Genomic DNA, 13,967 nt, shown 5'->3' on the forward strand with positions numbered 1-13,967 from the left:
TATATATATATACATATATATATATATATATATATATATAATGTGTAATTCTGAACCCAATCCAGAAAATTTCTAGATTAAGTATTTGAAGAAATTTGCCTTTCTGGGACTTCTTGATGGAACTAACCCACAATTGCGTTACATGGAGTGGGAAACCACGAAAAACCCCATGGTTGGCCCAACGGCTAGGAGTTCTAACCCATGATCCATCTACCTCAGAGGCCTGGATCACCTTATTCGGAGGCGAACCCTCTGTCGCCTAAACCACCGCAATTCTGCACTGGAGTATTAGACAATACACAAAAACATCATATTATATGGGATATAACATGTATAAAAAGTATAAAAACGAGCACAAAAGCACGTGACATTCATAAAAAACATATAATATATAATAGTGCGGTGTTAATAGCCAGAAAGGCTCTTTTGAACAAGTTAAAAATGTCGTTGATCATTAAGCTCCCTAAGTCCTGAAATTGAAATGGGTAGTAAACTAATCGAAAAAAGTAATGAATAGTGAAATAAAAAATGAAGCATTTGACAAGTTAAATAAAAAAATAAATAATAGATAACTCTATAATTAGGGTTAGATAAATGATAGCAACCGAAGTCGCCATTGTTGTCGAAAGGTTTGTTTAAAAATATTCGAGTAAATTTAGGTAATTTCTTTTAAGATTGGAAGAATCTTTTTCTGAATATTATTGTTTATCTCGTTATTAAATGTGTAGATAAAATCTCCTTTTTTTTCCTGTCTGAATAAATCATATTTCCTAATAATAATATAGTTTCTTAGCCAAAAGAAAAATATTTTAAAAAAATAGAATAAAAACTCTATCGAAATGGTTATAATTTTTATTTTCTAAATAAACCTCAAGTTAAAAAATAAATAAAATAAAATAATAAATATACCCTTTAATTGTTTTTGATTAAATTTCGTTTTGATTTGTAAAGTGTACAAAGGAATTGAATTCATTCAATCCTTTTGTGTATGCATTACAAATCAAAAGTTTAATTCATTCATTTCGACCATTCATAAAATTATAAAGAATAAGAGATATACGCACAAAAAATAATTTTTTTTTCTTCGAAGAATTATCTTTAGATAAACGAGTTTTATAATTAAGTGCAATTTGTTTTCGATTTTTAACTTTATTAATTTTTTGTTTATATATAATAGTACCAGAGATATGATAAAAATAAAATAAAGAGTAAAATTAATATGAAGAAGATGAAACTTTTATTCGCTACCCTGAAAAAACTAGTATTGACCTGACCTCTTATAGTTAAACCTGAAAACACGTATTTGAAACCACATTTTCCAAAGTGCGGCTGCACAATGTTTAAAGAGTAGAAAATCTGAAATCATCATCAACAAAAAAAAGAAGAAAAAAAATCTTAATAATGACAATAGTAATTATAAAAAAATTTGGCGTCTGATTTTTAAACTAAATATAATCTGTAATTAATTAAATATTACATTAAGATCTACGAATATTTGTAGAAAAATCAATAGTAACTTAAAAATTCTAACATTAAATCATAATTCATTCAAAGTATTCCATTTTTTATTTTATGCACTGTACACAGTTATTCATATGCATTACAGTTAAAAATATCGATTGCATTTTTATATTTAAAAAACGTATTTGATAACAACAATTACCGCATATTTTCACTAAAATAAATAAGTAAATAATGAAATGATTTAAATTATTCACTTGGCATGATAATCTCATATTACATTTCTAATGTTTGCAATGTATTATAATATTTTTTCGTTTATAGTAGTTAGGTTCTGTAATAGTAATACTATGTTTTTAATTTCTTCGAAGAAAAGAAAGAAAGGGGGAGGGAAGAAAAGAACTAAAAGCGGCTTCATCAGTACGTGCAAATCAAATTGGTTCAAGTTTCTTAAAACCGATTCTGCCACAGACATAGCACAATACTTTATTAGCTTATATATGTCTCCGTGTTTTTTAAAACATATTTAAATGAATAAAGTGAATCAAAAAATACAACTAAGTTACACAATTAATAAGTCAACTGCGTACTTATAAATCTTCGAAGGATATCATTATGACGCCGTTTATAAAATAACTAAGTCATTCCAAAAGCTTGACGTTACTAAGCATCCATGCTGTACTGTAATCATTACGTTAGTAATTGTGTGTTTTTTATTTTAGTCTTTTTCAGCCGTTTATGGGCCTTAATAGCCCAGTGGTTAGAGATTCTAGTTTAGAGGGACCAGGGTTCGATTCTCGACTGTAGTTGGTCGCTGAGCAGAACAATGGGTACAGGAATTTGGAGAAAATCTCCTCCCCCTTCAGATATATGTCTAAATTGAGTTGCGCTGCTATTTATCCGTGGGGTTCTGAGTAAAGATATACTTCACCCTCGCGGTGCTCTCTAATCTAACGAAAGGCGCACGCTCTTGAGTTAATTTCTAAAGGTCAATGGCTAATGATTTGGGCTTGTCCAAGTATCGTTAGAAACAACAGCAACAGCCGTTTATTCCATTTGTTATTCAATAAAATTTATAAATTGACAACAATAAATGAATTAAAGCCCAAGTGACAATAAATAATTTTAAGAATAATAAAAATTTAGCTTTAATGCAAGTTAAGCTCTTAAAATATTTCTTAAGCTTTCAAATACACATTCTTTCAAGTCTTTTTGATGTGTATTTACATATATATATATTTTTTTAAATGATATAATAATATCTTATTGTAGTGATAACCAGTATAAAATTAATTTAATTTTGAAAGTAGTTTCATCCAAGCAAATAGAGAGTAAATGTCTATAAGAGAAGTATGATTAATTAATACTTTACATTAATCTTTATAAATTGCGTTACCCATGAAATAAAATCTAACCTATCTCATAAATCCGTCTTACAATTTCAATGGTTTTAAATTTACATTAGTCATCAGCTTTTGCATGCCACTAATCATTCCTTTTTTTGGAAATCAGAAATTGAAATAAATAGTCATTACAGATTAAGTTTCTGTTTAAGAACAGCAATAAGAATTATCGCAATTTCAGACGTCCTTGTCTGTCCGGCGTTATAAATGTAACATTGCTCTGTTATTTAATTTCGATTCCTCCATGTTATTTTTTTTTTTTTTTTNCTATGTTATTTTTTTTTTTTTTGCCTTAAGGTGCCAATAATTTTGCTACTTATTAATTCTTATCACGATTTTTAGATAACACGGTCGTTCTCTTATTAAATCTCGATTTATATAGAAGCAAGAAAAAGATAAGAGCAGTTCGAAATGATTTACGACAAATTTGAAGACTCTCACCCAAGATAATGTTTCACAAATTCTTGATATTGTGCTGCCATCTATATTTTATAAACTGTACTCTATTCCTAGCATTTTTTTTTTCATTCGACATAATTTATTTTATTTTATTTTATTTACTTTTTTATATACAACAGATATTTGTAAAAATGTGACCAAAATCTCGTTTTTAACATTTAAAAAGTCTTAACGAGTGCTAAAAGCATCTTTGTTTCGGATTAAAAGTACGAGATTTTAAACTAGTTATTATTATCTATTACCGACTCCAACTAGAGACCTCAAACTAAAAATTTTAAAATCTACTTTTCTTTCATGTAACCATTAAACCTTTACGTTAATATTAATGAAGTGCCTTATAATCATTGAAAAGTTTAACAGTATTAAATTAAGTTTTGAAGCTACGAAGAAACTGGGGGAAAAAAATTTCTAAATTTAGTATGAGTTGGTTTAATTGTAATTAAGTTTTCTCTTTGGTCTTAGAATGAATCTTATGAATCATATGAACTTCGTTAAATATATATCAGTTTATTGAGCAAAAGTTAAGAATTATTATAATTTTTGAAAGAATTCATACAAGAAATACATTCATATATAAAATTAATAAATAAAATAAATAATATCTTTCATACTTGTTTTGAAACCAAACTTCTACAATTTTGACAACAACAAGAAATAATAATTTAAATTTTTCAGTAAAGACGCCTAATGAGCCATATCTTTATTGATTACTTATTCATTTATTTTCCTTTCTTACTTAATCATTCATTTAAATATATTTGTTTTATTTTATTTCTTTATTTGCAAAATTTGCATTGCATAATCTTTTTAATGATAAATAAGACATTCGTTTTTTACTTATTTTAAACTTTACTCAAATATTTCTTGTCTCTGCCTTAACGTCAGACTTTAAAAATAAAAAAAAATAAAAAAAACTTGAGGAAAGATTTAAAATAATAATACTAATAATATACTAGATTTTATCTCTATTGCTTAGGTAAATCAGGTTAAGTGGGTTAAAAAGCATTTAAATTATTTTGTTTACTGCTTTAAATAAAAAGTAAATGTCATGCTAAATTAGTGCTCTTGAAAAACAAATAAAATGGCTAAGGGGTTAAGTTTTATAAGTTCAAAACTTAGCAAAAAAGAATTTTTTAAAAAATGGTAATTTACTAGATTTTAACTCCATTGCTTAGCTAGATCAGGTTAAGAAAAAATAAATTTAAAAAAAAAAGCATTTAAATAATTTTGTGTACTGCTTTTAATAAAAAGTAAATGTCATGCTTAATTAGTACTTAGAATCAATCGTCATGATGAAAAATCAAATAATAACATCCTGTATCAATATTGATTTAAATAGAAAAAACAATTATTATAACTCAGTATTAAAATATTATCCCAAAGAAATTGACTAATAATAAACCGGCATAAAGAAGGTTTCAGGGGCATTGGAGAACTGGTGAACCCAAACGACCCACCGCCTCCAATTCATCAGAATTTGATTATCTGTGGGAAGCGTCATGCACGGCTAGACACAACACCAAGAGAAACCCCGATAATAATAAATAATCATGACCTACATGACGAGATTTTTAAATTTTGTCATGTTTCGTGGAGTATAACTAAATATTTTGTCGCTGTCGGTATCTCCTTCAAATTAGTCATATATAACTACTCAATATTTTATCTCACACAAGGACCTCCCAGTGATGTTACCACAATCAGTGGGCTTTGGCGCAAAAGCAATTAATGTGTAATGGAGGAATATAATTATTAGTATAAAATATATGATTAGTGTATTAAAGTTAATTAATTTTACTTGATATCAAACAATATTATACCCAGTTAATTTCACGATTTTTTTATGCTAGTTATCAATTACAATTGAATGATAGAGTGGGGTCTGTTAGAGTAAAAAACTTTGTGTTCATAAGTGTTGCCTGAATAATCATTGAAATTTCAAGTAATTTTATGAATTTGTGGGGCGGAGTTGTCGACAATGCAAACCTTCATCTATCAAAAGGTAACTCATGATTGAATCAAGTTAGCATGTCTTATATAGCAGTGAATTGATGTTTAATATTCGTAGTGGTAGATACGCCAAAAGTTTGTTTTCTAGGAATAGAAGCATGGAAACCGTTGAATTCGAGACCAAAGCTAGGTTCTTGGTCATTAAACTTATCTACATATATTTTTTTTTTAAAAATGAAGTTTTCAAGTTTTTTACACCAAAAACAAATTATAATTTTCTTTTTAAAAGAAATTAAATAAAAAAGAACACATAACTGGCAGGGGGCATTGTAGAACTTCAGAAATGAGTCCTATATCCCCCATTTCCGTTCGGCCCACCCCTTTACGCAGGCTCTATTTTGTGCATAGAAATTTTTCGAGATTTGGCAGAATAAAAACGCTTGACAAAAACATGTTTAACATTCTAGACGTGTCTTGTGATTTGAATAATAACACTGGAAGTGCTAAAAGGATTTCAAAGAAATTTCTGAACCGATTTCCTATGCAAAAAAAAGAAGAAAAAAAGGAAAAGAAAAGTACCTAATTTGTTACCTAATCATTTTTGGGAATGATAAACCAAAACTTCTCACGTATTGTATATTTTGTCTGCTTCCAGCCTTAGCGATTATTGTCAAGGTATCTCCCAAGTAGAAACAATTCACTTTATGACTTAAGTAATCTAACCTAATACGATCAAGACACCATGAGAGCCGAATTATAAGTTTCCCAATTGAACGATATTTGAAAAAAGAATTCTATGCTCCTGATTCCACCCCCTCCCTCCTTCAAAAGTTGTTTGTCTGCATAGTACAAATTTCTTTAAGCAAATACGGTGTCAAATTTAAACATTTTATCGAGAAAATTTTATCTTTTTGAAAGTTAATTATACGATACTAGACTAAACTTCAACAGAAATGTGGTTCAAATTACACCGTTTTTGATCGAAATTTGCTAATTGATTATAGCTTCACGTTGAACCGATTTCTGCGAGAGTGTAATGTTAAATTTAATTTGTGTACTAAGCATTCTAATCATTACTTTTTCATTTTTCCTACACAAAAAATGCGATACTGCCAGTAATTTAACTTTTGAAACTTGAACGTTAACACCTAATAACGGAATGACTGGCAGTAATTGAACTTTTGAAACTTAAACGTTAACATCTAATAACGGAATCACTGCCAGTAATTGAACTTTTGAAACTTAAACGTTAACATCTAATAACGGAATGACAGCCAGTAATTGAACTTTTGAAACATAAACGATACAATCTAATAACGGAATGACTGCCAGTAATTGAACTTTTGAAACTTAAACGTTAACATCTAATAACGGAATGTCAAAAATAATATTTAAAAGTATGTGTGAAATCTTTCTGATTTTCCAAAGTAATTTTGTTAAAAAAAATTTAAAAAATGGGGTGAACTTTTTTCTTATATTCAATATATCAATATTGTCTCTCTATGTTTTCTACATAACAGATTCTGTTATTAAATTCACTTTTCATGTTAAAATCATCTTTTTCGTAAAACGAACTCCTTGATGGTCCTAAGCTTGAAAATTCACCGTTTCACAAACGTTATTTTGTAAAAAACTGAAAACATTTTCTCTTCAATTAAATAGAATAATGAATAATATCACATCTTTCAACAACCACAAAAATTTCCCTCTTTATGGTTAATGTAACGCAAATTACTCTGAGTCATTGCGCATGCGTTGTATATTTTAAAAGACGCGATTTAAGGAAATGACTGAAATTACCTATAATCCCACGATTCAAATTGTTTATTGCACTATATATGTAGAAGCAAACGTGACGACCGCTAAAACTACCACCTTTTAACTTCTTTATACACGGTAATCCCAATCTTTGTTCTGCCAAAGTTGAAAAGTTATGTGTCAAGATTACAGGCATTAAGGCATGGCCATAAAATTGCGCCCCAATGTCAAACCGTTCTGCCCGTGTCATGAAGCGTGTAGTGACGCAGGAATAAAATATGAAAACGGACAGGTTGACGAACGGGAACTGAGGAATAAGGTGCCAGAAAAAAAAATAAGAAAAAAAAACTAGTCGTTTCAAATTTATGGGCTTTTTTTTTTCATTTTGAAATGATGAAACAATGTTACGTTAAAAGCATTGAGGGTTTAGGAAATAAATATGTGATGTGCTGTAATACTTATGCGATTTTTTGATCCTTAAGGTCCTTGAATTTTTATTTATTTAATTTTTTATTTTATGTTCTCTGATATGTAAGAAAGGTCAACCTATCCCCCTTTTTTATTTTATTATCATTTGCCAGGATAAGTTTTAGCAACAAATTCGTTGTAGAGTCTTTTTCCCTCTCAAGTTAATTCGACCATCAAAGGGTTGTGGACGGAGGGGAGAAATGTTAAATAAGATTTTAATCATTGCTATTTAATTTTCCTAAATAATCAGATAATTATTGTTTAATCAGATTTATCTTCCGAAACATGTAAAAATACAATGTCACCATCCAAACAGAATGGTAGAAATATTCTAGAGGTTTTTTAGAATTTTGTGGTAAAATTATGCACTGAGGTGTTTTTATTACCATGCTGTTTGGTAGTAAATATTATAAAGTTTGTTAATTTTAACCAAAAGTCGGTAATTTTAACAGTATAGTTAGAGATGATGCAAACAAGTTCAGTTTGCTAACCTCTATATTCTTTAGTAAACAATTGTCAACGTTCTTACTCATCGGTTAATTGTTATTTTCTCATGTAAGCAATAAATTACTTCTAGAACATACAAAACAATGAAATGTCTGCATTTGTAAATGTACAAATGAATGGACGAGGGTAAACTAAATCAGTATCTCAACAATTACGTGTTCGGGCTGTCCCAACATTCTAAAATGGAAGCGTAGAGATAGCGAGTTCGAATCCCATTGTAAACCTGGATGCATCTATTTATTTATTTATCTATCTATTTATATATAATACGACCCTCGATTTTTCATAACATTGATCTACGGCGCTATGACATCCTACAGCCGTATGTGTTGCCACTCATGGCAGAGCTCCCAGTAGCCCCTTTTCAACAAGTAATGCTCTGCCACAGACAGCATGATGCCACAGGACTATTTCCGGCACAATATTACCCATCTCTGCCCTGCTTGATCCCCAGATTTGTCATCGAACGAGCGTATCTAGAATCTGGCACGGGAAATTGGATAGCCTTCTAGTTTAGTCGATTTACCATTGTTTTTACAACAACTGTGGAACGAGATGCCGTAGAACATCATAAGGGACTTGGGCCTCAGTGCCCGACCGTATTGCATCTTACATTCGCCCTAGACATGACCCTAAAGGGTAGAAAAACCACCATTTTATTGTATTTAATTTTTTAATCACTTACTTCTATCAACGTTGTACTTTGCACACGTAAAATTTCGTTTCATTAGCAACTCTTTCTAGGTGAGCTAATTTTTATGGCAATGAGTGTATATTTCTCTTATGTGGCACCCTAACTTCACGTATTTTTCCATCTTTTGGCAATGCTGTAGTTATTAGGTTGGTTTGGTATTAGTAGTTATGTTAGGTTGGTATTAGTAGTTTTGTTAGGTTGGTATTAGTAGTTTTGTTAGGTTGTCTTAAGTTATAACTTCAGCAGTGTCGAATAGTTCATACATTACGTATTCATTTAGAATAATTTCGTATTTTTCTAGATATAAAAACTTAGTTACGAAGTAATTATTTAGATTTATTTTTGATCCTTAGCCTTTTTTGAGCTTCAGAGGTGCGTGAGGAAGTAGATCAGCAATGGAGTCTCGGGTTGAGTATTCATAGCTAAAATAAAAATTGTAAGCATCTTCGATTTCTTAAACTGATTGCACACACTGATTGATTACTGTATAAAATCAAATCTGCATTCCATGATTATATACTATTCGTAAAGAAATATTTTTTGATTATTGTAGGCTCAATTGTATCATGTGATATTCAGTTTGTTACATTAAAAAGACACCGATTGTATACAGTAATGTTGATGATAACATATTAATCCAAAAGAAATTGATTTCTCTTTGTGCTGGCAAGAAAATAACAATGAAACAGTGTAATGAGCAACGAGATTAAAAGCGGTACTATAAACAAAGGCGGTACTATATCAGTGCCAAGAAGTGCTCATTAATGCACGACATTATACTAAGAATAGTTGTTAATCTGTTAAGAATAGTACAGTCAAATAAATAAATAATAAATAAATTAAACTGAATAACTTTTGTTCCAATGATTAGATTTTCAAAAACTAAAAACAAATCTTAATTGTTTAAAGAAAAGAACATCAAATATTCTAACTAATTAGTACAAACCATAAATTAAATTATGAAATAGGAAACAAAAACGTACTTTATATGAATAATTATACAGTTTTTTCGACAGATTTGAATTTTTGACTATGAAACTATAGGAAGTAGCCGCACTATAAAAAATATGGTCCCCTATAATTTAGATAGGAGAGCAGTTGAAAATTTGAGTTTCTTATTTTTAGTTTCAGTTTTTGAGTATTTCGTCATATCTCTTGAGCTTTTTAACGAATCCAAATATTTTTGCGAACAAATAATATAATCAGGAAAAGGTTTAAGTAAATAATTTAATGATGAATTCCCTTATAACTTATATTAATTTTATTCTGATGAATGCTGAAGATACTTGGTTCTTCTTTGTTTATAAATGATCATAGGTGTGATCTTTTTGTTTTTTTTCAATATATAAGAATGCACATTATCATATATAAGAAGTATTCATATATAAGAATGCACAAAACGGTAAGACTACAATTATCTTTTTAAAGTACATAGACAAATGTTTTTTTACAGAAAATAAATTAATTAAGTGAAAATTCTCTCTTTATTTTGAAAATGTGTAAAGTGACTTTTTTACATATACATATTACATCATAACAAATATGAATAAATCAAATCTCTTAACATTTCTCTCAGTTTCTAAACAAAAACTATAAATTTTACTTTGAAATAATCATGAATTTTAAATATGTGTTATTTAACCAGTTGGAATGCAGATCATCTTTTTTAGGTGCAGTTTTAAATTAAAAGGGTAAAGCACATTTTTGCTGATAAATAATTAACACTACTTCTTTTCCAAATGTTAATTCCAAGAGTTGTTCAATTCACATAAATAAAACTGCTTTAAAATAAATACTTATAAATATATAGATAATAAATTTTTTCTTTTTATCTGATGGCAACATCGTTTTTACGTCTATTTACGTTATTCAAGTTTTGTTTTAAAAGGGTGCATAGTTAAAGGAAGATTGACAATAACAAAAAAAAAATTGCAATACGAATAATGCAGTGCAACCTAAAATGTTATTTATTCATTCCTTTATTTATTTATTATTTTATTTATTTATTTATTTATCTATTTATTTTTTATTTATTTATTTATTTATTTATTTATTTTTTTATNGCCAAATTAGGTTTCCGGAGGATATTTAGAGCAGATTATTTTGAACGTTTATTATTATTATTATTCTATTTATTATTTTATTTATTTATTTATTTATTATTATTATTCTATTCATTATTATTTTATTTATTATTATTATTATTATTTTGATGATCCGATAGCGATATTCTGCTTCTATCGAAATCGATCTCAGGCTATCTAGTATAGAGAAGAGAAAGCAAACCTGTCATGAGCTAGAATTTCGACGAAAACTGCATAAAAATTGATAGCATAACTTTTTTCATTAAAAAATTTCAAAAAAGAAAAAAAGGATTTTTTGTTAAAAACTAGGCTCTGCACCCTCATATAAATTTTAAAAAAATCTTCTGAGCTAATTAAATTTGGTTTAAAAATAATTCGATAGCTTCGATGTAAGAATAATAAGGCATTCTTTTCATGAATTCTTCAGTCGTAATGTTATTTCATCTGCTGCTACTCTAAAATATATTCTCCACTTTCCAATGGAAGATATTTCTAGAAAAAATCCTTATATTAGAAATATTGATAACAAATTCACGCCATTCTTCAAGTTTCGTCAGCTGCACTCGGTAGCATTCCATTTTTCAAGTCTTCTTGTGCCTCAGAAAAAGGTTTTTTGGTCAAAAACAGGTTAGCATTTGATGCATTCACTTTATTGACAGGTTTTAGCCAGCATAAAACATAAAGTGTCATTTTTTCCCGCATCTGAAAACAACGGCATATATTAATATCGACATAAAGAAACAACTTTGATTCACCAATATTTTTAAAGTTAACACTCTAATAAAACAAAAATTACGATCTCAAATTAATACCAGATTTTTTTTTAACAGCATTTCAATTGAGCTAAACGTAAATGAACAAAAGATTTTGAACAATAATCTTTTATTTTTTACTAGCTAAATGCCCGTTCTTCGTACGGGGTGAAAAAATATTAGGCATCAATTAACGAGCACTGAAAAACACTTCAAAATCGGCACAAATTCCAATTTTTTCTTTATCTATTTATTATTATTTGTTGCCGTTCTCGGTGGCTTTACGTAATTAAATCAAGCAAAACGCGTATTTAATAGTTTATTCCATCCAAATAAAAATTAACTGTATTTAGTATCATATACCATAATGCTGTTACTCAAGGTAATAATGATACTTAAAATTATAAATACTGATAATTAAAATATATTATGATACTTAAAATTTATCACAACCAAGCTACTTTTTCTTCTATTTATATAGATCTTCGGACCTTAATAAATCTATCATAAAAATGTACATTATTAGTGCAGCTGTAATCAATTTACTCATAAAATACTTTGTATCTATATAAGAGTATATTTGGTACCAATTAAAACTGCAAAACCAATTACCAATGCCAGTCGTGCCAAACCAAGAATAATTATTGTTGGCATCTATAATAATATTAGTTTTTTTTATGGTTATCGTCAACGAATTAATTCCATTAATATTGTCCTTAAATTATCCCCTTGAATTTTTCTTTTCAGTACAATTTTTTTTATTTCATTTACCGTTGATTTTAAATTATTTAGTTTTATAATAATACGTTTAGAAAGAAAAAAAAATATACAAAACAAACACGTGGTTTTAGATAGCCTTAGAAAAATAATTTAATAACGTAGTCCGCTTATGCTACCACGATTAAGACTCCAATACTATGATCAATTCAGGGGTTCTAACCACGATCACGTTGATAATTCAGATAACGTGACATAACGAATAAAATATAATTCAGTATTACAGAACGCGCAATATAAAATTTTTTTTAATCAGAGCTATAAGCTAGCAAACATCACTGATGTTATCTTTGAAAATATTTGACGAAACTGAATCCTCTATGGTTTATTTTAAAACAATGGCTGCGGTGAAGCCAATGAGAAAATTCCACTTTTGAAAAGTCTCGTTACTAAAAATATAATTAAAAAAATCAACGATAATTAGAAAATTTATTTTGTTTACAATTGTACTCATTTAGTTTCATGTTGAATGTCGCAATTTTAAAGCTTACGGTATGCCCGCAATCCGGTGTGTATAAACACACTCAAAATTTCTTTATTTAATAACATCTATAACTTTGTAATGTAGTATAATAACTTTGTAGTGTGTAATGTACTTTGTAATGTAGTTAAGAACTGTAATTACATTTCACGACTAGGGATGAAATCAGCTATCGGACCTGCTTCGGTATTCAAAGAGAATTTTGTTTTAAATTTTATTTAAATGTTTATTTTACATGAAATCCAAGTAATCTTTGTATTTTTGATTTATAGTTTAGTATATATAAACAAGCGATAAGCTCAAGAAAGTCAAAGATGACAAAATTGTTAATAATTTTTTTTTTTGGTTTCTCATTAGATGAATGCGTAATGCCATTTAATAATGAATTGAAGAAAAATTATAATTGTACATAATAGTATTTAAGGGAAACTTAATCAAATTATTTTCCGTTGCTTGACAATTAAAACGTATTTAAAGAAATTCGTAGATTTTTCTCTATTGACCATAGGGGGAGCAGTTGAGTTCTAGAGCAGTGCGTGAAATTACAGTTCTAAAGATACTAGCCAGATTAAAATGTTTGCTGCCAGCATTTTCAACTCTTAGGTGACCGAAAACGTAGAAGAAAGTAGAAGCTTAATATCCGAAACAAGTTTATTGCAATAATAAAGCCAAAATAATGCGTCTTAATATTTAAAAAAGAAATATTTTTTTTTTTATTAAATATGTGTAATTCAGCATTTTTGTTTTGCAATAAGACACGATAATCTGAACATAGTTTAATTTAAAATTTGACATTTTAAAATATGAAGCCTTAGATAGGTTGATCGCCAATGGTGAGCAGACGAGTGAAAATTTAGCACCCTGCCATAAAGTAATTCGTAAGAAATTCTAGTTCCCGATTTTTAAAAATCAAATTCTTTTCACCTATCATCTTTTACGTGTTAAATAAAAGGATTGTTCACCAAACATCGTGAATGATAATACGAAAAAAGTCAATAAAATTATACTAATAAAATAAATTCACAATTTTTAAGTAATAGCTTTAAAAAAAATTGAAGTACGGAGGGCCGTGCAACATCTCCTACGCACACATTAAAATTAAACATGAAGTTTTCTTTTTTCTAAGAAAAAATGTTTTTTGTGAGAAACCGTGGCTACCCAGTTCTAAATCTA

General features: G+C 28.5%; 1 protein-coding gene across 1 annotated transcript in view; it reads right to left on the bottom strand.

Moving 5' to 3' along the window:
• Positions 1 to 10,862: 10,862 nt before the first annotated feature.
• LOC122270027 (adhesion G-protein coupled receptor D1-like) overlaps positions 10,863 to 13,967 on the bottom strand; it is a 37,842-nt gene continuing 34,737 nt past the window's right edge. Inside the window, exon 9 of the mRNA XM_071183446.1 lies at positions 10,863 to 11,486. Coding sequence (XP_071039547.1) covers positions 11,328 to 11,486 — 159 coding nt within the window. The 3' untranslated portion in view covers positions 10,863 to 11,327. The remainder of the gene's footprint in view (positions 11,487 to 13,967) is intronic.

This window comes from Parasteatoda tepidariorum, chromosome 7, assembly GCF_043381705.1.
Source record: "Parasteatoda tepidariorum isolate YZ-2023 chromosome 7, CAS_Ptep_4.0, whole genome shotgun sequence".
In the NCBI taxonomy this organism is placed as follows: Eukaryota; Metazoa; Arthropoda; class Arachnida; order Araneae; family Theridiidae; genus Parasteatoda; species Parasteatoda tepidariorum.